The sequence below is a fragment of the Rousettus aegyptiacus genome, unplaced genomic scaffold (genome assembly GCF_014176215.1).
Source record: "Rousettus aegyptiacus isolate mRouAeg1 unplaced genomic scaffold, mRouAeg1.p scaffold_m13_p_4, whole genome shotgun sequence".
In the NCBI taxonomy this organism is placed as follows: domain Eukaryota; kingdom Metazoa; phylum Chordata; class Mammalia; order Chiroptera; family Pteropodidae; genus Rousettus; species Rousettus aegyptiacus.
Genome location: NW_023416307.1, coordinates 54,648,155 through 54,675,038, shown reverse-complemented (window position 1 = coordinate 54,675,038; position 26,884 = coordinate 54,648,155). Strand labels below are relative to the sequence as shown.

Here is a 26,884-nt window from a genome sequence, read left to right as displayed (position 1 = left end):
GAATTTGATTTGAGGCTAACCTTTTAATTCCTTGAGTAACTGCCATTTCTCCTTTTTTCATATCGTTACCCAGCTTTTTGTGTTTCCTTTTTTTTTTTCGTTTTCAAGAAATTCAATCACAGCCACTGAGTTGACCAAACTGGCTAGAGTTTTATCTTCCAAATTCTGTTTTCTATATTTTATAACTCTTTTGAATTAGTTTTATTACATTTTGCTTTTTAGCAGACCCTTAAAGTCCTTTTTAAGAAAAGAGTAGGGTATAAACAAATAGAAATTGAATATTTATTCCTTAAGTTAATTCAAATGCCAGCTTTTTTTTTTATAGTACTTGTTATGGTTTTGTGTTGTAGCTATTATTTTTGTATCTATTTTCTCTAGTAGGTAGAAATTCACTAGTGTAGGAAGAAGGGTTAGGGCTGGGGACATTTTCTCTGTTCCCACTGTTTGTAAAAGGCAGTCTGAGAGAACTTTAAATTGACTAAGGTTCATCCAAGTTAACATGTAGAGGATGCAAGAAGTGACATTTCCCTCGAACCAGCTATAACAGTAAGAAAAAACAAGCAAAGGAGAAGATAAAGAAGAGTGTTCCCTCCCTCCCCAACTGCTTCTTGAACCCTGGCAAAAAATAAATCTTCTCTGCCTAGTAATGAAGAACAGGGTGAGAGAAAAACATGTCTAGAGCTTCATGCTATCTTTTCCACTTAATTAAATCTTACTTATCTTTTGAGGTACAGGTTATATCATATATCCTTTATGATGATATGTCTAATGATTAGTCTAGCTGTAAATTAGCTGTAACTCTAATAATACTTATTGTTTGGAAGTTCATACATATTAGTCTTTTCTGTCTCACTATTTTTTTAAGTTCCTTTAAGGAAAAGATCATATCATATATATCTATTCAGCTCGTATGTCTACTAGAGCTTGTCCCATAGTGCTTAGTACATTACCCAAGTTCCATATATTTAGAAAAAATACCAAGGATGTGGACATGTATGATGACATTATTTGCTTGTTCATGCAACATATATTTTTTTGCAAGACACTCTACTACCACTGGGAATAAAACAATTTAGGAAAATGAAATAGTACTTTTTAATTCACAACAACAGAGTGAACTTGTAAATATAAAAAAAATTGTAAACTCTTCTTGCTTCAAATTAATTTAAATTGTTTATGTTAGAGGCAATATGGTACAATGATTGAGAATATGTTTGTAGTTAGACCTTGGCTCTGAGTTGTGCAACCTGAGCAAATATCTTTCTAGGTCTATTTTGCCATGTGTAAATTGGAAAAAATACTACCTGTTTTATAATTAAATGAAATAATGTACATAAAGTGCTTACCATTGGTCTGACACATAGTAAGTCCTCAGATGGTAACTCTTATGTAAATTATTTTTTAAGTTGACTTCTTTAAATGTAAGTAGGCTACTACCTTATTAGAAATTATCTTCTAATAACCTTGCTTTTATTTCTATGTAAATAATTTTTCAAAGAAGCATTATAAGGTACAAGGAGGACATAGAACTTATAACAAAAAGTTCTGGGATCTAATGCTATTAGGAAATTTTCTTTATTTCAAGAGATGAGTTTTTGTACCCTTTTGTAAGACAGTAGAGGGCTAAACCAAAAATAGTGTGATCTAGGTGAGAAAAAATACATATGTTTCTTAAGTGTTATTGCTATAGTAATTTTGTGTTATAATATTTTTCCTTTGGAATACAGAATGATATAACAAATCAACTTTTCCCCTCTCTGCTTGTTTTTAATTGTTATTTCATTAGGCTATTCATTCAATTGATTGGCACCATGAAGGTAAACAGTTCATGTGCAGCCATTCAGACGGCAGCTTGACTTTATGGAACCTGAAAAACCCAAGTCGTCCTTTCCAGACCACAATTCCGCATGGTAAGATGTATGTTTTCAAGAGAAAGAAACTCTGGGGTTACAGTGCCTTGACTTAAAGTAGGAGAGATGGTATCAGTGTGTTTGGTAGAAAGAGGTGATAGAACATAGCTTCTGATTCTAAATACTTCTTTTATACCTTCTTCAGATCCCCTACATTATACCCTAAATTTCTGTGCTTCCCTTCTTCCTGTCTATCCACTTTCCTACTTTGTACCAATTTTAAGAGTTAAGGACCTAGTGGGAAAATGGCATTACCTAGCTCTGACTTTCAGACCTAAGTCCTATAATGCTTTATAATCTGTTGTTTTCTAGTTTCTCCATTTATTTCCATTTCTGCCATTTGATTCCACTAAATTATGACTGTGCTATTATTATAGGTTGTATTTATAATATCTTCCTCACTAAAAAGAGGTATTTAGCATTTATGTTGGACCTGTTTACCTAATTTGGCAGAATAAAAAGTTCAATAGTATGAATATCTTTTATTCAGATGACCATATTATCTCCAAGAATATTGGTGATGATTTGAGTTCCATATTTGCCTCACAGTGTTGGTTGTTTCTAGGAATGGAGAGATCAAAACCTTGAAGTTAATTGAACACATTCTATTTTATAATTTCTGAGCATTTTTATAGTGTCACACTTAAAAATCAGTGGTTTTTTATGATTGCTGACTTATAAATCACTAGTTGAAATTATTCATCTTGTATTTGTCAGTTTTTGTATCACAGTTGTATGCTCCATCTGTAAATGATTAATACATTTGACTTCACTGCTTTACTTAGAGATTGCATTTAGACACTTACTTGAGATGCTTTATTTAAAGATTGCCATATGGAAACCTTGATAGGTGTTTGCTATACATCCACTTAGGCTTAATTATTTGTTTGTATAGTAGGTTCCCTTCCCCTCCACCCCTGCTGTAAAAAAAAAAAAAAAAAAAATCCTTATGCCTTTTATTTGTAAATGTGCAATAAGATTTATTCATAAGTTTTCTACTTCTTTTTATTCTCACCAGTCAACTTCTATACAAGTTCTTCACTTGATTAGATATTTGATCCTTTCACATGTTTTATGATATCCATATTTATTTTATCACTTTGGTTGTTTTCTTTAATTCTGTTTTCCTTTTAAAAGAACTATAGCTCTGTTCACAGGTTGTTGAAAACATCAACATCCGTGTCTCTCATAACATATAAATCAAATTAAATTCCTGATACCCGACTATGACATAATTAAGTCAGTGTCAGTGATTTTGGTATCCACTGTCATATCTATTTATATTCTTTGGGTTTATTTTGTTCCCTTTTGTTTCAGCTATTTTTATTTTCTAAAATAAAAAATTATTTCTAAATGCCACTTCAGCTGTATCCTATAAATTTTGATATGTAATTTCATTAATATTATGTAAATTTTCATAAATATTCAGTTTGAGGTATTTTCTAATCCCTATTATAATTCTACTTTTTACCTATCAGTTTTTATAGTTTTTACAATTAGCCTTAGTCAGAGACTATGGCTTTGTACTAGTTCTACAAAATTTACTGAGATATGCTTTATAACTAGACATACACAATTACTATAGACTTTCAAGTGTGCTCGAGAAGAATGTACATTTCTTAATTGTTACACAAAGGTCAAACTTGAAATTGTGTTTGTTTTCTACTGTTTAAATCTTTGCTTAAGTTTTTGTTGTTTGATTTTTCAATTCTGAGAGAGGTAAATTAAAATCTCTATTATTATGGATTTTTCATTCTAATTCTCTTCATTCTCTTCATCTTTCATTCTAATTCCCTGCTTTGCATACTTTAAAACTCAAATAGGTAAAGATGTTTAATAACATTAATCAGATCCTCTGAGATTTTCTTGATATATGACTAGTGCTATCAATTTCTGAGTGGTATTGAAATTTCCTAACATGATAGTAAAATGGTCTGTTTTTCACTTTAATTTTCTTTTTATTATTAAATTCATTGAGATGATATTGGTTAATAAAATTGTATAGGTTTCAAATATATCATTCAATAATATGTGTATTGCATTGTGTGTTCACCACCCAAAGTTAAATTTCCTTCTGTCACCATATATTTGACCCTCTTTTTTTTTTGCATTATGTATTTTGAGTCTTTATTATTAGACATTCCTTTTGTCTCCTATAGAGAACATATAGATGGGTCTTGCTTTTTTAAAATTTATCCAGTCTTATATCATTTAATTGGAATATTTAATCCATTAATATTACATGTAATTACTGTTGGGTTAGATTTAGGTATACCAGTTTATTTTTTGTTTTCTATTGGATTGATCTGTTTGTCTATATTTCTCCAATACCACATTGTTTTGATAACTGTAATTTTATATAAGTCTTGAAGTCCTCATAGTTTCAGTCTTTTCCCTTTGTTCTTCTTCATTATTGTATTGGTTACACTGGATCTTTTGCCTCTTCATATAAACATTAATATCAGTTTGTCAATGTCCACCAACTAATGTGCTTGAATTTTGATCAAGATTGCTTTGAATTTATAGATCAAATAGGGGTCAACTGACATCTTGACAATATTGTCTTCCTATCCATGAACATGAAATATCTCTCCGTTTATTTAGTTCTTTGATTTTATTCATCAGAGGTTTTTAGTTTTACCCACATAGCTCTTATATTTTGTCAGACTTATGCCTAAGTATTTAATTTTTTTAGATGCTAATATAAATGGTATTATGTTTTTAATATCAAATTCAAAAATATACAAATAACTCATACAACTTAACAACAAAAGCAAACGTTCCCATTAAAAAATAGGCAGAGGACCTGAACAGACACTTCTCCCAAGAACACAGACAAATGGCCATCAGACCATATGAAAAGATGCTCAACTTCACTAGCTATTAGGGAAATAGGAATCAAAACTACAATGAGATACCACCTCATGCCTGTTAGAATGGCTATCATCAACAGGACAAGTAGTAAGTGTTGGAGAGGTTGCAGAGATAAAGGAACCCTCACTTACTGCTGGTGGGAGTGTAATTTGGTACAGCCACTCTGGAAAACAGTATGGAGGTTCCTCAAAAAATTTAAGAATAGAATTACCATATGACCCAGGATTCTCTCTTTTGGGTATCTACCCCCAAAATTTGAAAACATTTATCTGTGAAGATATATGTACCCCAATGTTCATTGTGGCATTATCGACAGTGGCCAAGACATGGAAACAAAGTATCCTCAGCAGATGATTAGATAAAGAAGATGTGGTACATATATACAATGGAATACTACTCAGCTATAAGGAAAGATGAAATACTGCCATTTGTGACAACATGGATGGATCTTGAGATTATCATGCCAAGTGAAATAAGTCAGACAGGAAAAGTTGAAACCATATGATTTCACTCATTTGTGAAATATAAAACTGAAAGACAAACAGAGACTCATGGACACAGATGACAGTTTAGTGGTTACAGGAGGGAAAAAGGGGAGAGGTAAAAAAGGGTAATGAGAGTCAAATATATGGTGACAGAAGGAGACTTAACTTTGGGTGGTAAACATATAATGCAATACATTGATGATGTATTATTCAATTGTACACTTGAAGCCTATATAATTTTATTAACCGATGTTACCACAATAAATTTAGTTAAAAAAATTAAACTAGTAATTACAATATAGAAATAAAAATTTTCCACTTATTTTTTGCTGGTATATAGGAAAGCAATAGACTTTTGTATATTAAAATTGTATTTTGCAACCTTGCTATAATCACTTCTTAGTTCCAAAAGATTTTTTTGTTTATTCTTTCAGATTTTCTACATAGACAGTTGTGTTATTTGCTAACAGTTTTATTTCTTCCTTTCCAATCTGTGTGCCTTACATTTTGTTTTATTCTCCTATTTCATTAGCTAGGACTCTAGCATAATCTTGTCAAGGAGTAGTAAGAGGGGACAACCTTGCCTTACTCCTTCCTAATTTTACTAGGAAAGATGTGAATTTCACCATTAAGTATAATGTCACCAGTAGGTTTTTTGTAGAGATTCATCATCATCATGTTGACTAAGTTTCCATGTATTTTTAGTTTACTGAGAGTTTTTATCATAAATGGGTGTGGTTTTTATCAAATGCTTTTTCTGAATCTATTTGTATAATGTGATTTTTCTTTTTTAGCCTTTTGATGGTAATGGGTTATACTAATTAGTTGTTAAATGTTGAACAAGTCTACATACCCAGGATAAATCACATTTAGTCATGGTGTAGAATTCTTATGTTGGATTTAATTTGGTGTAGAATTCTTTTATTGGATTTAATTTGCTATTTTGTTAATGATTTTTACATTAATGCTCATTACAGATATTGGTCTGTGGTTTTTTTTTCTTTTGGTAATGTTTTTGATTTTGGTGTTAGAGTAATGCTGGCCTCATAGAATGAGTTAGGAAGAATTTCTTCCGCTTTTATCTTCTGATATTGTAGAGAATTGTAGAGATTGTGAGAATATAATTTCATACTTAAATGTTTGGTAGAATTCACCAGTGAACCCATCTAGGTCTGATGCTTTCTGTTTTGGAAGATTATTGATTATTAATTTAATTTCTTTAATAGATAAACTTGTTCAGATTGCTCATTTTTTCTTGTGTGAGTTTTGGCAGATTGTGTCTTTTAAGGAATTAGTTCATCTCATCTAGATTATTAAATTTGTAGGTGTAGAGTTTTTCATAGTATTCCTTTCTTCTCCTTTTTATGTCATGAGATCTTTAGTGATGTCTACTCTTTCATTTCGGATATTAGGAATTTGTGTCCTCTCTCTTTTTTTCTAAGTTAGCCAGATTAGAGGCTTACCTATTTTACCCTTTCAAAGAATCAGCTTTAGATTTCCTTGATTTTCTCTGTCCGTTTTCTGTTTTCAATTTCATTTATTTCTGCTCTAATTCTTACGATTTTCTTCTGCTACCCTTGGATTTAATTTGCCATTCTATTTCTAGGGTTCTGAGGTGGAAACTTAGATGATTGGTTTTATATCTTCTTTCTTTTTTAATATGTGCATTCAATGATATAAATTTTCCTCTAAGCACTGCTTTTGCTGTATCCCACAAATTTTAATAAGTTGTGTTTTTATTTTCATTGAGTTCAAGATGTTTTAAAATTGCTTTTGATATTTCTCCTTTGACTTTCATATTATTTAGAAGTGTGTTGTTTAATCTCCACATAGAGGTAGAAAGCTGGGAGGAGCATCATTATCACTCATATAACAACAACAAAAATCTGGGCAAACTGCAAATTAAAACTTTTATTGAACTCATCAGAGAATTAAGGTGACAGAGCAAACAACTAATTTAAAATCTGGGAAGAAAAAGGTACCCGCAGGGAGAACAAGTACCTGCCTTTACTTGTCTAGGGCAGACACAAGTGGATGCCACTAACACCAGAAAAAGCTTTAGCAATCATTTTTTTAAATGAATTTGTAAAGCCTAAGTATGGGCTAATTTGAAAGTATGAAGTAGTCTGGGGCTACAGACATAAGGTCTATGCATGGTTTTGTAGTATTTTCATCTTTTAAAGAAGTTGACAAAAGAAAATAGATCCAGTATACATATATGTGTGTGTATGTGTGTGTGCATGTGTGTGCATGTGTGTGTGTATGTGTGTAGAATTTGTTATATTAACCTTTTTGCTTATCATTTGTGGTTCTCTTCATTTTTTTCTGTGGATTCAAGTTACCATTTGGTGTCGTTTTCTTGTTCTAGTATAGCTTTGTTCCCATCTATCTTTTTATGTTGTTATTGTCAAATGTGTTATATATACTACACTATAATTATGTACATATTATTTTAACAATTGCTTATTTAGTCACTTAAGAGAAGATTGGAGAAGAAATATGCATTTATGCTGTCTTTCTTAATTATCTATGTAATTACCTTTACCGACACTCTTTGTTTTTGGCTCCATTTTATTTTTCTAATAAGAAAGTCAGCTGTTAATCTCATTGGGGCTCTCTTGTATGTGATAAGTCATTTTTCTCTTACTGCTTTCAAGATTTTCTTTTTGGCTTTTAGCATTTTTACTGTGATGTATCTGTGACTAAATATTTTACTTTTTATCATACATAGAGTTCATTGAGGTTCTTAGATATGAAGATAATGCTTTTCATCCAATTTATAAAGTTTTCAATCATGATTTTATGAATGTTTTTTCTTCCCCTTTCTTTCATCTCCTTTTTGTACTCCAATTATGCATATGTTGGTGTGATTAATGATATTCTATATTTAAGATTATTTTTCTTCTTTTTTGTTTTTTTTTTTTTATTTTTTGCTGCACTGTTGCAATAATCTCCTACTTATTTTTCCAGCATCAGTATCTTATGTTTTCAAAATTGCTCTAGTAAATGAAGCCTTATTAACATTTCTGAAATATTTTTCTTCCAAGCATGAAAGCTTCCAGTGACCATTCATTGTCTATATTGCCAGTTTGGTAGAGTGCCAATCTGTCTCCTTGCACTTCATCAGCATTCTTTTCACTATCCTTTTACATGAATCTTTTAATCTACCCAAATTGGCTTATTCATTATTCCTTCAACACACTAGGCATATTCTGTCTCCATATCTTTTCTTATGCTCGCCTACCCAAATTCTGTCTGTTAATGTTCAGTCTAGCCTTTAGGTAAAGTTTTTTTTGTAGAACTCCAGAAAGTCTTCTAATAAAAGGAAACCACAGTTTTATTCTCATCTTTTACCACATTTTATGTCTATCACTCATTTGCTTATGGCATCTCATATTGTTGTTCTTATATTTGTTTTGTTTAATTTAGCAAATTTTATACTTCTCAATGGTCAGTTATTTCTTTGTACCCTGACACTTAGTCTAGTACTCTGAACATAAGGATTTTCAATAAATGGAGTTGTTGATTCTGATTTTTACACAATATGTCATTTAAGTATATTTTAGTTATTGACAGGAAACGAATATAATTACAGAAGTAAACCTTTACCCCCAAATTAATTTTGGAGTTGGACATTGAAGTAAAATGTTAATTAATTATTAGATAATTTTTTTTTTCTACTGAAATCAGTACATGACACTGATGTGTACTGACTGAAAAATAGTAATTGGTTCCATATATATTGACAATATGACATATACTGTTTTGGTTAATTAATGGCTTGGCAATTATTAGAGAAGCACTGGATGAAAAAGATATCACCATGAAAAGGATGGATCTCTTTTTTTGGCTATGTCACTTCATTCTTTCTATTCTCATTCATTACCAAAACCAGTAATCAGCAACCAGCTAAGCTATTCTTCAGAGTGACTCCTTGAGCTAAAGTGTCCTTCATAAAGCAATTTCGGAAAGCATGCCAAAAGCTTGCTTTTAAAAAGCAGATAAGGCACATCGTAAACTGACACCCTGCCCTTTAAACAAATTAAAAACAACTATCATGACATTCTGTTTGGTTTTGACTATGCCACTCTGAAGCTATCCTGAAAATTTACACATGTATGCATGTAAACACCTCCTTATATAATAGGTATCTATGTCTGTAAACAATTGTAGCACTACAAGAATAAGTAAGGGTAATTACTAAAATAAAAAATATATATCATCAAAAAAATATCAATTTTATCAAAATGAGAAACAGAATTATAAGCAAAAGCATAAATTGAAAGATAAGTATGTTACATGCAAAAGTAGCTTTCCTTCCATTTCATACTCTTTTTGATTCTTTATTCAAAATCTTACGGAATCTAAAGAACATAACACTTCCCTACAAGAAACTATTATTTTTGTTTTATGCAAATAAATACCATCGTTAAAATAACTTTTTAAAATCATGAAGTGTATAATCTGTATTCCTTGTCTAATGGACTTCCTTTAAGTGAATTTGATGAAAATGCAATGGTTTTGATAGTCTATAATAAACTTTAAATAGCGTTTTTCTGTATATGAAAGAGGTTTGCTTGTATTACAGACAAAATTTTTAGCCTAGTATGGATTTTCATATTAATACATTTCACTTTGTAGATAAATATGTATATTTTCAGTTACAAAACTATTTTATCTTGAAACTTAATTAAAGTAACCTTACATGAGACTAGGTTTATACGTGGAGAATGTAAAGCAATACAAATTTGATAAGTTCACAAATAACTTTATTGATTACATAGCAGTCAATTGTTAGGATTCAATAAATTGTTTATAAATTTAACAAAAATATTAGGATACATAGACATGTATTTATCCTATTATAGAAATACATAATTACATTATCTTTTTTCTTTATATTCCTTTAGTAAAACTTTTTAATTCTCATGGATGAGTAGAATTTAAATCAGAGCTAATAAAATCCTTTTTCTTTCTTTAGGAAAAAGTCAAAGAGAAGGAAGAAAATCTGAATCATGTAAACCGATTCTTAAAGTAGAATACAAGACCTGTAGAAACAGGTATGCATTTTTATACTTTGGGAGATATGGGAAAATATATAAGAAACAGAGACAAGAAAGGCAGATAACATTTAATGTTTATGTATTTTTAAAGTTTTACATAATTATATTATCTGGCAGAATCTTCTATATTAACAGTAAAAGATTTCTCATTGTCTAATAAGCATATCTATGATAATCATTATTATGAATATTACAAATAACAGCTGTTTATTAGTTTGAAATTCCTATGAATATTCAGATGAGCATTATATACATTAATTTTAACAGCGTAGGACTTTTCGACAATGCACATTGGTAGTAGCAGTCATTTAGCATTGTTGAGCAGAGCCATTTATTGGTATTGCACATGAAGGAATTAAGTACATAACCAAGCTTCTGTACTTCAGGATTTTAAATGCAGAAGTTGGAAAGATTATAATTAATTTGAAAGATAAACAATTATGTATGTTGGCATAATAAAATAGTATTAAATTTTATAGAAAATTAAAGAAAATAATACTTAATAAAATTCTCTCATATGTACAGCAACCATATCTTATACTGCAACAATATTCTATTTACTTGCAATAATTATTAATGGTAACATATTCATCCAAAATTACCATAATTCCAAATCTTGCTTAAATTTTAATTTTATTATAATCTTAAATTGGACAATCCTACTTTGTATTACTTATCTGCTCACACTAGAATATTTTTTGGTATCATGGGTATACTTAATGTTGTTTATACCTATTCTAAAAGTTTAATAGAATAACATTATGGTCATTTTTAACCAGTATACATATGTAGTTTATTTATATATGTAAAACTTATACAAAATACATATATGTATATTTGTGCAGTTTGTTAGGTGTATTAAAATGGAAAAGAATACAGCCTAATTTTGAATTTGTTGTTGTCTAGTAGCAGAAGTAAGTCCATAAACTTGCGGTTTCTATACAACATATGAAGCACTTTTATAGAGACATACTATGAGAGCACAGCAAAAGTCACCTAACCCTAGATAGTGTGGAGAACAGTGTAGAGAGAGATCAGTGAAATTCTTCTTGGGAAAGGAGATGCCTGAAAAGATACTTAAGGAATGATAGGTTGATTACAGAGAAAGGGAGGAAAGAGTGAAGGTGGAGAGGGGTTACTTGAGGAATCCAGAGTTCAAGTCAAGAGTGTAAAGTAATGGTTAAGGTTATTGGCTTATAGAGTCAGACAGCTATATGACATTGAACATTTTAACTAACTCTTTTAAACTCTAATTTCCTCATTAACTATACCTAACTAATTGTGCTGGTTGGGAGAATTAAATTAAATTATGCATAAATTTGTAATGTCTTATGTTTGATGAGTGGTAAATAGATATTTAAAATTTTGTCTCCATTTTATTTTTATTATTTTTATTGAATTTATTGGAATGATATTGTTAATTAAATTATATAGGTTTCAAGTGTACAATTCAATAAAATGTCATGTACATATTACACTTGTTCATCACCCAAAGATAAATTTCCTTCCACGAACCTTTTAAATAATAATTTTTATTTTTCAGTTATAATTGGCATATAATGTTATATTAGTTTCAGGTGTACAATGTCTCTATATAACTCACAAAGTGATCACCCCCAATAAATCTAGTGCCCCTCTGATACCATAGATGGTTATGACACAATTTGAGAAACATTAGAAATAAAAAACGCAGACTTTTGAATTTGGATTTGAAGCTTGCCCTGCCACTCATAAAATGTGTAACCCTGAATAAGTTATTTACTCTGCATGAATCCCCGACTCCTCATCTACAAAATGGGGCTAATAGTGCTTTATTCAACAGGGTTGAGGATTACATAAAATTTACTTTATATGTGTTCATGGCACAATATATGCCAGTATCTTGCCAATATGCATGGTAATCATTCAGTAAATTGTAACTATTTTATACTATGGGCAGTACAGATCGCTACTTTAGGTGAATAGGCTTTGAAGTCTGATCTGGTTTTTTTTTTTTTTTGGTTTTTCTGCTTAGTTATTATTTAACCTTATTAATAAAATTAAGACAATATTTATGCGGATTTAATCTGATAATTAAATATTTAATGTATTATCCATGAGTGGTTCCCTAAGCGTTTCTTGAGTAAATAACTTTTTATTCACTCATTCAGTAGTTTACAGAAAAGTGCATATATATCAACAATTAAATTTGCACACAATGTTTTCTGATTCAGAGCCATAAGAGCAGAAAAAGTTTGCTCTTTTCCAATATTAGAAAGGACATTTTTCCAATGTGCTTACAAAAAAGAGAGAGAGTAAATTGCATCTTATCCTATGTTTGGATTAGTACTAGGAGGTGAGAATTAATTTACTCACTTTTATGTGGAAAAAATAGTTATTGACTTTATTAATATTTGAAGCAGATATAAAGGTCAATAAGTATGAAAAGATATATTCTCCAAGTTGTGATTTTTGTTGCAAAACAAAGTAACAATCAAAGGTACACAAAATTTATACTCATTTCTTTAGAAATGATTTAATCTGGAGAAGTCTTCTTACCAACATAAATAAATATTTAGAAATAACAAAATTGGTCCTTTTTATTAATTATTCATTATGGTGACATTGGTTAACTAAATTCAGTAAGTTTTAGTTGTACACTTAAATAGTAAGACATATATATTTAAACTATGTGTTCACCTCCCATAGTTAGATTTCTTTCTGTCACCACATATTTGATCCCCTTTACTCCATCTCTCTCCCTCCTCCTTCCTCACTCCCACCCTCTGGTAACCACTAGTCTATAGTCCATGTGTCTCTGTTTGTCCTGTTCATTTGTTGCTTTTAGGTTTATATCCCACATATAAGTGGTATCACGTGATTTTCAACTTTTTCTGTGTGGCTTATTTTGCTTAGCATGATTATCTTGAGGTCCATCCATGTTGTCGCAAATGGCAGTATTTCATCTCTTCTTATGGCTGAGTGATATTCCATTGTATATATGTACCACAACTTCTTTAGCCAATCATCTATCATAGGACGTTTTGGTTGCTTCCGTGTCCTAGCCACTGTGAATAATGCTGCTATAAACATCGATGTGCAAATATCTTTTCGGATATGGGTTTTCAAGTCTTTGGGGTAAATATCCAGTAAAGGGATTACTGGATTATATGGTAGATCAATTCTTAGTTTTTTGAGGAACCTCCATACTGTTTTTTATAGTGGCTGTACCAATTTGCAGTCCCACCAGCAGTGTATGAGGGTTCCTTTTTCTCTGCATCTTCTACATCATTTGTTATTACTTGTCCTGTTGATTAAAGCTATTCTAACAAGTGTGAGATGGTATCTCATTGTGGTTTTGATTTTCGTTTCCCAATAGCTAGCAATGTTGGGCATCTTTTCATATATTTGTTTTCCAGTTGTATGTCCTCTAGAGAGAAGTGACTGTTCAGGTCCTCTGCCCATTTTTTGATTGGACTGTTTGTTTGTTTCTTTTTTTTTTTTTTTGGTTGTTGTTGTTGTTGTCATTGAGTTGTATGAGTTCTTTGTATATTTCGGATATTAAGCCCTCATTGGAGATGTTGCCTGCAAATATCTTTTCCCATTCAGATGGTTGTCTCTACCTCATTGATGATTTCTTTTGCTGAGCAGAAGGTTTTAGTTTGATGTAGTCCCATTCATTTATTTTAGCTTTTACTTCCCTTGCTTTTGAGGTCAAGTTCATAAAATCCTCTTTAAGTCCAAGGTCCATGAGTTTTGTTCTTATGTTTTCTTCCATGCATTTCATTGTTTCAGGTCTTATATTCAGGTTCTTAATTCATTTTGAGCTAATTTTGGTGTGTGGTGATAAACAACAGTCTAGTTTCATTCTTTTGCAGGTGGCTTTCCAGCTTTCCCAGCACAGTGTATTGAAGAGGCTTTCCTTTCTTCTCTGTATGTTTTTGGATTTTTTGTCTAAAATTATTTGCCAAGAAAAATATGAGTTTACTTCTGGACTCTCAATTCTGTTCCAGTGGTCTGTGTGTCTGTTTTGCTGCCAATATCATGCTGTTTTGATTACTGTTGCTTTGTAGTATAATTTGAAGTTGGCAGAGTGATGCTTCCAGCCTCATTCTTTTTTCTTGGGATGGCTTTGGCAATTCGGGGTCTTTTGTGCTTCCATACAAATTTCATAATTTTTTTCTTCTATTTCTTTAAAAAAATGCCTATGGGATTTTGATGGGGATTGCATTAAATCTGTATAATACTTTAGGTAATATGGTCATTTTAATATGTTGATTCTTCCAATCCAAGAACACAGAATATCTTTCCATTTCTTTGTATGTTCTTCGATTTCTTTAAATAGGGTCTTGTAGTTTTCATTATATAGGTCCTTCACATGTTTCATTAAATTTATTCCTAGATATTTTATTCTTTTGGTTGCAATGCAAAAGGAATTATTTTTCCACCTCTTTTTCTGACACTTCATTATTAGAGTATAGGAACACTATGGATTTTTGAATGTTGATTTTGTATCCAGAGACTTTACTGTATTTGCTTATTGTTTCTAGTAGTGTTCTTGTGGACTTTTTAGGGTTTTCTATATAGAGAATGATGTCATCCACAAATAGTGACAGTTTGACTTCTTCATTTCCTATTTGGATGCCTTTTATATTTTTCTCTTGCCTGATTGCACTTGCTAGGACCTCCAATGGTATATTGAGTGACAGTGTCAATAGTGGACAACCTTGTTCCTGATCTTAGAGGGAAGGTTTTTAGTTTTTTACCATTAAGTATAATGTTGCCTGAGTGTTTGTCATATATGGTCTTTATTATGTTAAGGTACTTTCCTTTTATACTGATCTCATTAAGTGTTTTGATCATAAATGAGTGCTGTATCTTGTCAAAGGCTTTTTCTGCATCTATTGATATGATCATACGATTCTTATTTTTAAATTTATGTGGTGTATCACATTAATTGACTTGCATATGTTGAACCATCCATTTACCCCTGGGATGAAGCCCACTTGATTGTGGCATATAATCTTTAATATGTTGCTGTATTTGGTTCGCTAGTATCTTATTTAGGACTTTTACATCTGTGTTCATGAGAGATATTGGTCTGTAGTTTTCTTGTTTTGCATTATCTTTACCATATTTTGTTATCAGAGTAATGTTGGCCTCATAAAATGAGTTGGGAAGTATTGTCTCCTTTTAGACTTTTTGAAAGAGTTTAAGAAAAATAGGTATTAAATCTTTTTTGAATGTTTGGTAGAATTCACTGGTAAAGCAATCTGGTCCTGGACTTTTACTTTTTGATAGGTTTTTGATAATTGATTCAGTTTCCATGTTGCTGATCAGTCTATTTTCCAGTTCTTGATTCAGTCTAGGAAGGTTGTATTTTTCTAAGTACTGGTCCATTTCTTTCAGGTTATTAAATTTGACGTTATAATACTTTTTCATGGTGTTCTTGTATGATCCTTTGTATTTCTGTGATATCAGTCATAATTTCCCCTCTTTCATCTCTGATTTTGTTTATTTGTGTCCTTTTTCCTTTTTTGGTAGTGAGTCAAGCCAGGGGTTTGTCAATTTTATTAACCTTCTCAAAGAACCTGCTCTTTGTTGCATTTATTTTTTCTATCTTCTTTTTGTTTTCAATTTCATTTATTTCTGCTCTATTTTGATTCTTTCCTTCTGCTGACTTTAGGCCTCATTTGTTCTTCCTTTTCTTGTTTTTTAAGATGAAGTGTTAGATTGTTGATTTGCATTTGTTCTTGTTTTTGGAGGTAGGCCTGTAATGATATGAACTTTCCTCTTATAACCACTTTTGCGGTGTCCCAAAAGTTTTGATATGTTGTACTATCATTATCATTTGTTTCTATGTATCTCTTGAACTCTCTTTTTGTTTTTTCTCTGACCCAGTTATTCTTCAGTAGTGTGTTGTTTAACCTCCATACATTTGTAGTTCTTCCTGATTCCTTTTTGCAGTTGATCTCATTTCAAAGCATTATGATCAGAGAATATGGTTGGTATGATTTCAACCCTCTGATATTTGTTGAGGCTATCTCTGTGTCCCAGTATGTGGTCAATTCTTGAGAATGTTCCATGGGCACTAGAGAATAATGTATAAGCAGCTGTTTTGGGATGGAAAGCTCTGTAAATATGAGTTATGTCCAGTTGGAGTTATGTGTCATTTAAGGATGTTATTTCCTTATTGATTTTCTGTTTGGATGATCTGTCCATATCTGACAATGGGGTATTTAGATCCCCTACAAAGATAGTGTTTTGGTCTGTTTCTCCCTTTCATTCTGTTAGTAATTGCTTTACATATTTTGGGGCTCCCTGATCGAGAGCATAGATATTAATAGGTGATGTCTTCTTGGTGCACGATTCCCTTTATCATTATAAAATGTCACTCAGTATCTTTCTTTACCTTTTTTATTTTTAAGTCTATTTCTTCTGATATTAGTACCACTTCTGTTTTTTCTCTGAATGCCATTTGCTTGACGTATCATTTTCCGCCCTTTCACTTTGAGTCTATATTTGTCTTTGGAGCTGAGATGTATCTCCTGGAGGCATCATATGGTTGGGTTTTGTTTTTTGGTCCATTCTGCAACTCTGTGCCTTTGTATTAGTGAGTTCAGTTCATTCAAATTTAGAGTGATTATTGAAATATAAGGTCTTCTTATAGCCATTTTATCTTTTGCTTTCTGGTAACTCGGTGTTTCCATTGTTTCCTTGTCCTTGTGTTTCTGTTTTCTTTATTTTGGTTGGCTTTTGTGGGTTTTGCCTCTGGTTCTTCATATGCTTCAGTTCTGAATCTTCGGTGTGTAATTACCATTATGAATATATAAAGGATAGTTATATATATACACTCGTCAATTTTCTTCTGCATATGCCTTATCTCCATTACCCTGTGTGCATTTGGATCTTTGAATCCTCCTTTTTTCAGTCATTGTCTCATTTCATCCCTATGTATGTTGAACATTCATTACTATCTCACTATAGAAATTCTCTTGTTATTATTTAAGCTTATAATGCCCTGTTCTTAGTAAAGGTTGCACTCTTTTGTTTCTATATGACTGATAGTCACCTTACTCCTAATCACGTATATTTTTTTTTTTTGTCATTTTATTTTAGGTGAGCTGAGCCCTCTCAGTATTTCCTGTAGTGCAGGCTTCATAGTGGAAAATTCCCTCAATTTTAAATGTCTGGAAAGGTCTTAGTTTCTCCTTCATATCTCAAGGAGAATTTAGCTGAATTCATTAATCTAGGCTGGTAGTTCCTTGCACTTAATAGTTTCAATATTTGATTCCATTCCTTTCTGGCTTGCAAGGTCTGCACTGAGAAGTCTGAGGATAATCTAATGGGTTTTCTTTTATAATTTACTGTTTTCTTCTCCCTGGCTTCCATGAAAATTCTTTGTCATTGATTTTTGATAATTTTAATACAATATATCTTGGTGAAGGCCTTTTTGGGTTGAGGTAATTGGGTGTTTTGTTGAGTACTTGAATTCTAAGCTCCAGCTCATTCCTTAAATTTGGGAAATTCTTGTCCACTATTTGTCTGAAAATGCTTTCCAGCCCCTGCTCCTTTTCCTTGACTTTGCTAATGCTCATTATTCTTATGTTTCCTCTCCTGATGGTATCATGCTAGTTCTTGTATTTCTCTCATTATTTTTCATTTTTTGGTTTCTCTCTTCTTCCTTCTGATTTATTTCTGGATTTCTATCTTCAATATCAGTGATCCTTTCCTCTATTTGATCGACTCTATTTCCCAAGCTTGCTATTTCATTTTTCAGCTTTTGCAGTATGTGTTTTTTTATTGTTGTTTTTGTTTCTTATTTGTTTGTTTGTTTTTAATCTCCAGAAGATCTATTCTGTTCTTGTCGAGGGTTTCAATCTCCTTGTTCTGCTCATCTAGGTGCTTTTTCAATTTCTGAAATTGTTGATATAATTCATTTCGGAACTCACTGATTTTTTTCAGAAGTACCATTCTGAATTCGCTGTCATTTAAGTTGCATATTTCTGTTTCTGTAAGCTTATTTTCTGGAGATTTTTCTCTTTCTTTCTGACATGGCTTGTCACCTTGGTTATTCATGGTATTTAATAGACTATTTCTCCACCTGGTGTTAATGGAAATGTATTCTGCTCTTTTTCCAGGAAGAAGATTTATTATATAAAGGTTTCTCTTTAGCCTGCTGGAAAGAAGGTGCTTTTGTTTTGGTTTCCAGTAGGTGGCGTCTAAACCTCTTGGATCCCTGCTTTATATAAAGCCTTACAAATACCTTTTTATTTTCTCATAGATATTTAATCACCCTTGCTACCCACAGTTTCAGTCCCTGTCAGTGTTAGCAACAATTTCGGTAGCATTTGCTCAGATCCCCCTAGGTCTTTGCGGTGTTTGGTCTTGGAAGGTATACGGTGAGGGGCCCTATGGATTGGGAGTTGGGGGCTGCGGCTCAGCCTCAGTTTTGCAACTTTAGTTGGTAAAAATCAACTGTTGTTTCTCTGCTGTTCTTCTTCTCCTCTTTCTGCTCTGATGACTAGGCTCTGCTGCTGGCTACATGGAGCTCACAGCAGTCCCAGAAAGGGTGGTTCAGGGAAGTTCCCACACCTTCCCCCTCCTCCTTCAGGGAGCTCCAGCAGCTGCGAGAGGCTGCTTCTTTATTTCTCCTAGTCCACTGCCCGACACCCGGGGCTCTGACCTATGGTAGCTCTTATGAGCAGATCCCACGCTCAGACGTGCTGGTTGGGCGTTTTTTGTTGAGTTTTAGATGTTCAGCTTATTGTTGTTTCAAGGGGAATGATCTGAGGACCTCTCTCATGCTGCCATATTTCAGAGTATAAGGCCATGAGTAGAAGTCTGCTGCTGGCCTGAGTCTAGGGGTAGAAAAAACTTCACAAAATTGTTTCTTAATACCATCATTAGTAAGTTAGTAATTTACTATGTCAGATTACTGTGGCAAGAATAACTCAGGTCAAATGATGCAGGACTCAAAGAAAATAAATTAGAGCATTTTTGCTTATGTAGCTTACAAATAAAATATTTATGTCAAAATATTGAGACAGAATATATATATAAATTAATTCAGGCATTTTAAAATATGTAGATTTTGATGGCAACTTTTAAAATGATTTTGTTGTTGTTGTAGTTATATAACCAGCATAAAATCAGCAAATATTCCATTGGCAATGTTTGGTAATATGTACAGTACAGAATGAAAGAGGGAGGAAAATCTGAATAGAGTGATTTCTAGAAACAAGTAGATTCTTCAGTTTAGTGGAAGGATGGAAATGAATTATTTAGAACCATATATTCTCAAAAAATTTGGTACAATGAAAGTATGGTTCAAAAAAATGTTTTGTACGTGAATATTTTCAATTATTTGCTTATTGAAAATACTTTAGTGAAATAAGTCAGAAACGTTGAGAATCTTATTATTTCGTATATGGGATATAAACTTGAAAGCAAATGAACAAGACAAACAACTCATAGGCAACCGTTTAGTGGGTACCAGAGGGAAAGGTGGGAGAGGTATATAAGAATGAAAGGGGTCAAATATATGGAGACAGAAGGAAATTTAACTTTGGGTGGTGAACACACAATACAATATACATATGACATATTATTGAATTATACACTTGAAACTGTATAAGTTATTAACCAATGTCATCTCAATAAATGTAATAAAAAATAAAACTAAATAAAAATATATATCTAGGAAGAAAAAGAAAATGCTTTATATCAAGACTTATATTTCAATACATATACTAGAGATATAGATATTAAATCAAGAAACTGTAAAATTATGAAGCTGTTTCATAACTTTCTAACAGTTGTAATATTTTATAGTTATCTTGATCCCACTCTATTATCTAATTGTATCTTGTAAATAACAGTGTCTAAAAAATTTGTTTTAAGTTAATTTTATAAGCTAAATAGAACTGGCAGGCCCTAGGTAAAATTGAGAACAAGATCACATTTATCTTTGGTGAATTATTTTTCTCTTACATATCAGTTTCCTCCATGTTTTTGTCTAAACCCTTTCCACACAAACTTCATTATATAGAAATTTCATGTTATCTTCTACCATTCTGGGTTTGCCACTATCACATTTTATTTTATGTAGAAATTTGCCTCCTTTACTTCTTAAGAATTTGAGGCCCCACATGCCAGATGGTTAATATGATAAGCTAACAGCCTAATAGTCTAATGGTAAGGATTAAGAGTTTGGGAACCAACTAACACTATATGTGAAAATGTTTATTTGAGTCAGTAAGCACCTCCAACTCCCTTCAACCTCACTGCTTTTCCCTCTCCCTATCTCAACACCTTAAGATTGATTCATTAGTAATTTTCATGATGAGATTCTATAGCCAGAAAAAGAGAAAAAGTAGAATTGTTGGGTGAAATATTTTGGGCTAGGAAAGACTTTTGCTCTCTGTGTAATTAAAAATTATATACTCCCCACAAAGCCTTTTCTTCAGCTCAGTCCTGTGACATTATGTCATCTTAAAGGATTTCTCAGTCTTACTAACTTTTTTTTCCCTATGTAGTGAACCATTTATAATATTTTCTGGTGGATTGTCCTATGACAAAGCTTGTAGAAGACCAAGTTTAACCATCATGCATGGAAAAGCAATTACAGTACTTGAAATGGATCATCCTATTGTTGAATTTCTAACTTTATGTGAAACACCCTATCCAAATGGTAAGTAACTAAATGAAGCTATTAATGTTGAAAAATCATTTTCGAAATAAGTTCTTAACAAAATTAAGCTTGAATATTTTTAGTTTTGGCAGCTGACATCTACTGTGGTACAACACTGTGAGCTACAGGTGACGGAGCAGGTTCTGTACCTATACCTACTTGACAATCTGGAAGTAAACAGATGTAGTGCAGCAGTGCTGGAGTTTCAGGTTCAAATATCAGGTAAGTGCTTTAAACTTTGATAAGGATGGTGGAAGCTGAGCCGGGAGGGTCTGATAGGAGTCTGGGGTGAAATTACTTGAGGAAACTGAAGTCTCCTAATAGCCTCTCCTAGACCAGCTCCACCCATCCCATTCCAAAGCCAATCAAAGTTAAAGCACTTACCTGATATCAGTGATCTGTAACTCTGGTGGTGCTGCATCTGTTTCACATCTGGCTTTGCTTCAGAAGCAATTGCAGCACCTCTGATTACTGTAGAATTGCTGATGTGTGGTTAGTGATTTGTTTCAGTTTTGAAAATAGTAAGTCAGAAGGTACTTTGGGAGGAGAGATGGTTATATATTCTTATCCCCAATATAAATAAACATCTTATAAACATAAAAGCTATTCTAAACTTATATACAAATTGTAAAATGGAATCTAATGTTAATGAAATATTTTGATAATGAAATCTAAACACGGAAAAGGATAAAACATGAAGACTAAAAAGAGAACTATGAGTTTATGATTAAAACAACATAGTATATATACATTATCACATTTTCAAAAGGAAATTTATAGATATAGAGGAAAGAGCACTGGACTTGGAAATAGAATATCTGGGTTTATGATTTAGCTCTGTCATTTACTAATTATGTGACCTTGGGTAAGTCACTTTACATTTATGACTTTGATTTGTCATTTGTAGAAAGCTTGATTTTACATGACCATTAGAAGGCCAAAGTGAGCATACTTTGTAAACTATGAAGATATGTGTGTGTGTGTGTGTATAAATATATATACAGTGAGTTGTGTTATGTATTTATTAATTTTTAAAAATTCTTTAGTTTCATATTTAAAATATGGGAGAAATTGATAAAAGATAACAATGTGACATTTTATTTCCAGAGTTGCTGTGGACAAATTACTTATGTTGTTAATTAATAACACATATTTATTAGATGCTTCTATGACTTCAGTACTGTAAAAACTTGTAGAGAAACAGACGAATTATGAAACTGATTTCTGATGTCAAATCATATAAAATATGGTTAGATAAGGGAGATAATTATGACTTAGGTGCTGAGTTATATGGGTCAGAGTTTTTTAAATGTATTAATTTAAGGCTAGTCAGATAGTTGAGGACCAAAATATCACGCAAAGCTTCATGGAAGAAGAGGATTTAGATAGGATTTGAAGAATGACTTGGCCCTTGAAAAGGATATTTTGAATAAAAGTTTAGAAATTGTGAGATTTGTTAGAGTGAGATCCATTTATAGAAAAATTGAAAGCCTTTTGGCGGTATTTGGAAATAGGGAGCTACAGAAGAATTTTGAGAAAATTAAGATGAAGGAAAATGTTTTTAGTAAAATTTTCACAGAATGAGTGTAGGTTTGAAGAGAGAGACACTGAAATCTAAAAAATTCCAGATTCCAGCTGGGAGGCTTTTGTGATAATGTTTATTAAAATGGTCAAGATCTGAAACAGAATACTGCTTGTAGGAATGGAAAGAGGAAATCCCACTAAATTTGGTCAACAGTTAGATTAAGAATGACATGATAGGTGAGTCTAAGATAACATTTTTAAGAATAGTGATTTTTTATACATTTTTTAGAAAAAGAAAGATAAGTCTAATTATGGAATTGTTTAGAGAACAGAAAAAGTGAGGGAAATGGTCTTTAATACTTATTTATAAACATCGGAATATAGACATTCTTTGGAGTTATGAGAATGAATGAGAAACCAACAAAGAAAGAACAGAGGGCTACAAGCTGAATGACTCCTATTAAAGGGCCTAGAGAAAGAAGATGTGTGTACCAATACTAGAAACTGAAAATGTATGGTTGCAAAAATCAAACACTGTGTGTATGTAAATTTCTGTGCATCAGTATAAATGTTAGGACAATTTCTAATAACATTAAATAAATTATAAATGTATTATAAACAACTCTAATTGCTTCCAAACCATATATGTGTCTTTGTTTTTCAGACATGGTAATGAGGATGGAACTGTTTGTCAAGGGCTATGGGAAATAGTTTAACTTTACTTAGTAAAATATAAATGTACTTCATTAAACATTTTGAATTAAAATAATACATAAAAATGCCAAAAAAGTACCCAACAATATACAACAGTATATTATGAAAACTTTCTCTCTGCCCTTTCAGAGGCAATGATTATTAATAAAAACTAGTTGTCTCCCCCCCAAAATCTATGCTGCTCAACTAATGAGTTTCCTAAAGAGAGGAGAAAAAAATAGGAAATTAGTAGTATAGAACCCCAGTATTCTTCCAACTAAAAAACAAAACAAACATACAAATAAGAATGATTGAAAAGTACTGAAACAGTGCTGAAAAACAGAGATGGGGAAGAAGGAGATAAAAGCCTCAGTTTGAGAATAGTTTGGGTAGTAAACAGTATGACTACATATTGCACATAGATATGAACCCAAACATGCTTTTTTCGCAGTTTGGGGGTTGTGGGTTTTAGTTTTTCTCTCATAGCATAAGACTTATGAAGAAGCTTTGTTGCTCCTCAAGACTGGAAGGACTATGAAGGCCACCTATTCCAGTTTCCTATCTAAGATCGGAATGTTCTAAGCGCAATTCCTGCCAAGTGATGGTTGAATTTAGGATTAAATACCGTTTAAACTGACCAGTAGAAACTGCTGGTTAATGAAAGCAGGATGGAAGTTAAGTCAGAAATCCTGGGCTAAAATTTCAACTGCTATAACTTACTAGCTTTGTAAATTTGTGCCAATCTTGTAAACTTTTTGGACTTCAGTATTTTCAATGAAATAGAAAAATACTAATACCTGTTCTGGCTATGGAGAATCAGGTATCAAGTATGTAAAACACATTTGAAATACTTTTTCTTTAAATTGAGAATAATACTTTAACTGTAGCTTTAACTACAAGTCATTTCTTATACCATTACTCATGTTATTTTTTCATAGCTTGCATTAATTTCTGACTAGATCTTATTTGTTTATTTGTTCATTGTTTATATACATTCCTAGAATGCAAACCCATGAGAACAAGGACCTTGTTCATTTTATTCTTCATATATCATTTCTCACAAAATTGAAGGGAAGGGGAGGGTGAAGGGAGAAAAGGAGAGCGGAATTGTAAGTACTCGAAAATATTAGACTATCCTTAGATTCTCTGCTTTTTTGAGGTATATACCATTGGGCACATAGCAGGCAATATTTAAGAAGATCTTAAACCATATTGAATTGAAAGTAAATTTTTTATTATGAGTGTTGCTTTCATAGGGAGGTGAATATGTATCACAGATCAGAGAAGTAGAACTACAATTTCTTTAGTAAATCTTTTAGGTATGAAATTAAATATAAAGTATAAGGTTATGAAAGAATAAGATAAATGTTTGTGAGATGAAGATGACAGACTCTTCAAATAATCTACTCTAATCTCATTTTTTTTTAGATTTATTTAACTAATACTATGAAACTTCTCATTTTTTTTCTTGTTCCTTGTAATGGTCATAAACATTAAGTTTGAGAAACACAACATATATTTTTTTAAAGTGCTTTTATTACTTCTTACTTTGGCTCATATTTTGGTCTTCTCAAATTATTTAAATAACATCTGTACAGCAGATAAAGGAAATGTAAGTTTGATGATTTATAAAATGTAAAATATGAAAATTTTTCCATTTTTCTTTTAACTTGCAGAATTTCAAGAACCCTATGCAGTTGTAGTACTTCTGGAAAAAGATCTCATTGTAGTTGATCTGACACAAAGCAAGTAAGTTATCCATGTTCAGAAAAAATTAACTATTTAAAAACTATTTTTAAACTCTATTCATTAATAAAGTTAAAACACTAGAGGACATTATAAATAATTGCATTAGTATTCTTAGGTGGTAAATATTCTTTATGTGAACTGTTTATTTTTATAGAATTACAGAAATGTAATTTGGTTCAATAATGAAAAATAAACCAGAAAAGTTTAAGGGACACAGAAAATCAAAGTGATTTTAAAGGCAGCACCTAAAGTTAGGAGACTCAGGACACACAAAATGCATCATACTTCTGCTGTTTTCCCTAACAGAAGTAATTCTTATGAACACTTGTACAGTGTACTCTATGGCTATCTGCTAGTTTATTGGCTAAAGGAAAATGGCACATAATAAAAATGTTATTGGATTACTGCAGCAGTTAATACAAAAGAGCAGGATTTGGGGGCAGAGAAGATGGAGGGCTTCTTTTACACTGTGTTTCTTTTTCATCATGTTATGAGCATTGGAAACAAATATAAAATATTGCTGTAAGAATGGTCCTTTCCACTTCTTTCATGGAACAGTAAATCATAGACCTGAAATTGATGAGTTGAAAACTGTCTTCCTCTTAAACATTTTCATTATATAATTATGATAGGCATAAAACTGATTTTCCCTCATTTTATGTTCTAGACCTGATGATCTTCTGTTAGCCCCTTACATTTGCAGAACTTTTGTATATTCTCTCTCTGCGTGGAATAATCTTACCTTTCTTTTTCTCCGTATTCTCTCTATAAGAATTTCAACTCAGATACCATTTCCTCATTAAAAAAACATTATCTATATAATTTCATCAAATATCCTATTAAGGGCCCTCATCACTCTGATGTTCCTCTTTTCATAGCTTTTGACAAAGGTGAAATTTTCCATTTGTTATTGTTTTAAAGATTGGTTCTGTACTAGGCTGTAAGCTTCATGAAGAAGGAGGGGGCTTTGTCTCCACATGGAATAGGTTCTCAATAAGCTTTTGTTGAATGAATAACAGTCTGAGTTCTTCTTTCTGTGTAGTTCATAAATGTAAAAGCCAAAGTTCTTTTTTTATGATAATTTGTAGCATATAATTTTTAATATTTTGAAAGGGGAATAGGATTTGGGCCATAATATAATCATAAGTGAATTTTGCCTAGCTGCTACATTCATCAACATTAAACTTGATTAAATTTTGTGTACATGTATGGATTTATGCCTCTTCCTCTATGTTCTAATATAGGTTTTGTTAAAATGTACTTTTCTGGTCTCATCGGTACTCAGCACTTCTTTCTGTGCCATATTTGTTGGTTCCTCATATCTTGTTTATCTAACATTCTTCACGGCCCACTATACTTTACCTTTTATACTCACTTTCCTTGGCATACACATTTATTTTGTTTTAAACCTTTTTAGTGTGGTAAAATACACACAACAAGATTACCACTTTTATGCATTTATTCTTATGCTTCTCATTACTTTACATATGTGAACTGACATTTTGTTTCAAGTTTTTATCTAACATTTTACCTTCTTCAACACCATGTTTTAAAATCTTGCGACATTCCCATTTCATTGTCTATTACAAGTATTTTAACATGTCAAAAACTGAATATGTTCTCTTTCCCTCCAAATAATTACCTTTCAGCCATGTTTAATGTTAACATTAAACTGTACCTTCGGACTTCTTTTCTGATTCATTCATTCCTCCCTTCCTTTTTTTCCATTTAATCCTTTATTTGAAAGCAAGCATTACGGCTTATAAATTTTTCCTCTTCTTTTTGGTTTCTTGGATTTGTATCTTTACATTTCCACAGCAACCAGTTTACACCTTTACATCTAAATTCCTATAATACCTACTACTACTACTACTACTACTGCTGCTGCTGCTGCTGCTGCTTCTTCTTCTTCTT

General features: G+C 31.8%; 1 protein-coding gene across 7 annotated transcripts in view; it reads left to right on the top strand.

Annotated features, from left to right (window-relative positions):
• STXBP5L (syntaxin binding protein 5 like) overlaps positions 1-26,884 on the top strand; it is a 243,509-nt gene that overhangs the window by 73,789 nt on the left and 142,836 nt on the right. For all 7 annotated transcript variants that reach the window (XM_036218792.1, XM_036218791.1, XM_036218789.1 and 4 more), the window contains 4 exons: positions 1,787-1,910; positions 10,251-10,329; positions 20,850-21,004; positions 24,898-24,970. In XM_036218792.1, the coding sequence (XP_036074685.1) occupies positions 1,787-1,910; positions 10,251-10,329; positions 20,850-21,004; positions 24,898-24,970 (431 nt within the window). The remainder of the gene's footprint in view (positions 1-1,786; positions 1,911-10,250; positions 10,330-20,849; positions 21,005-24,897; positions 24,971-26,884) is intronic.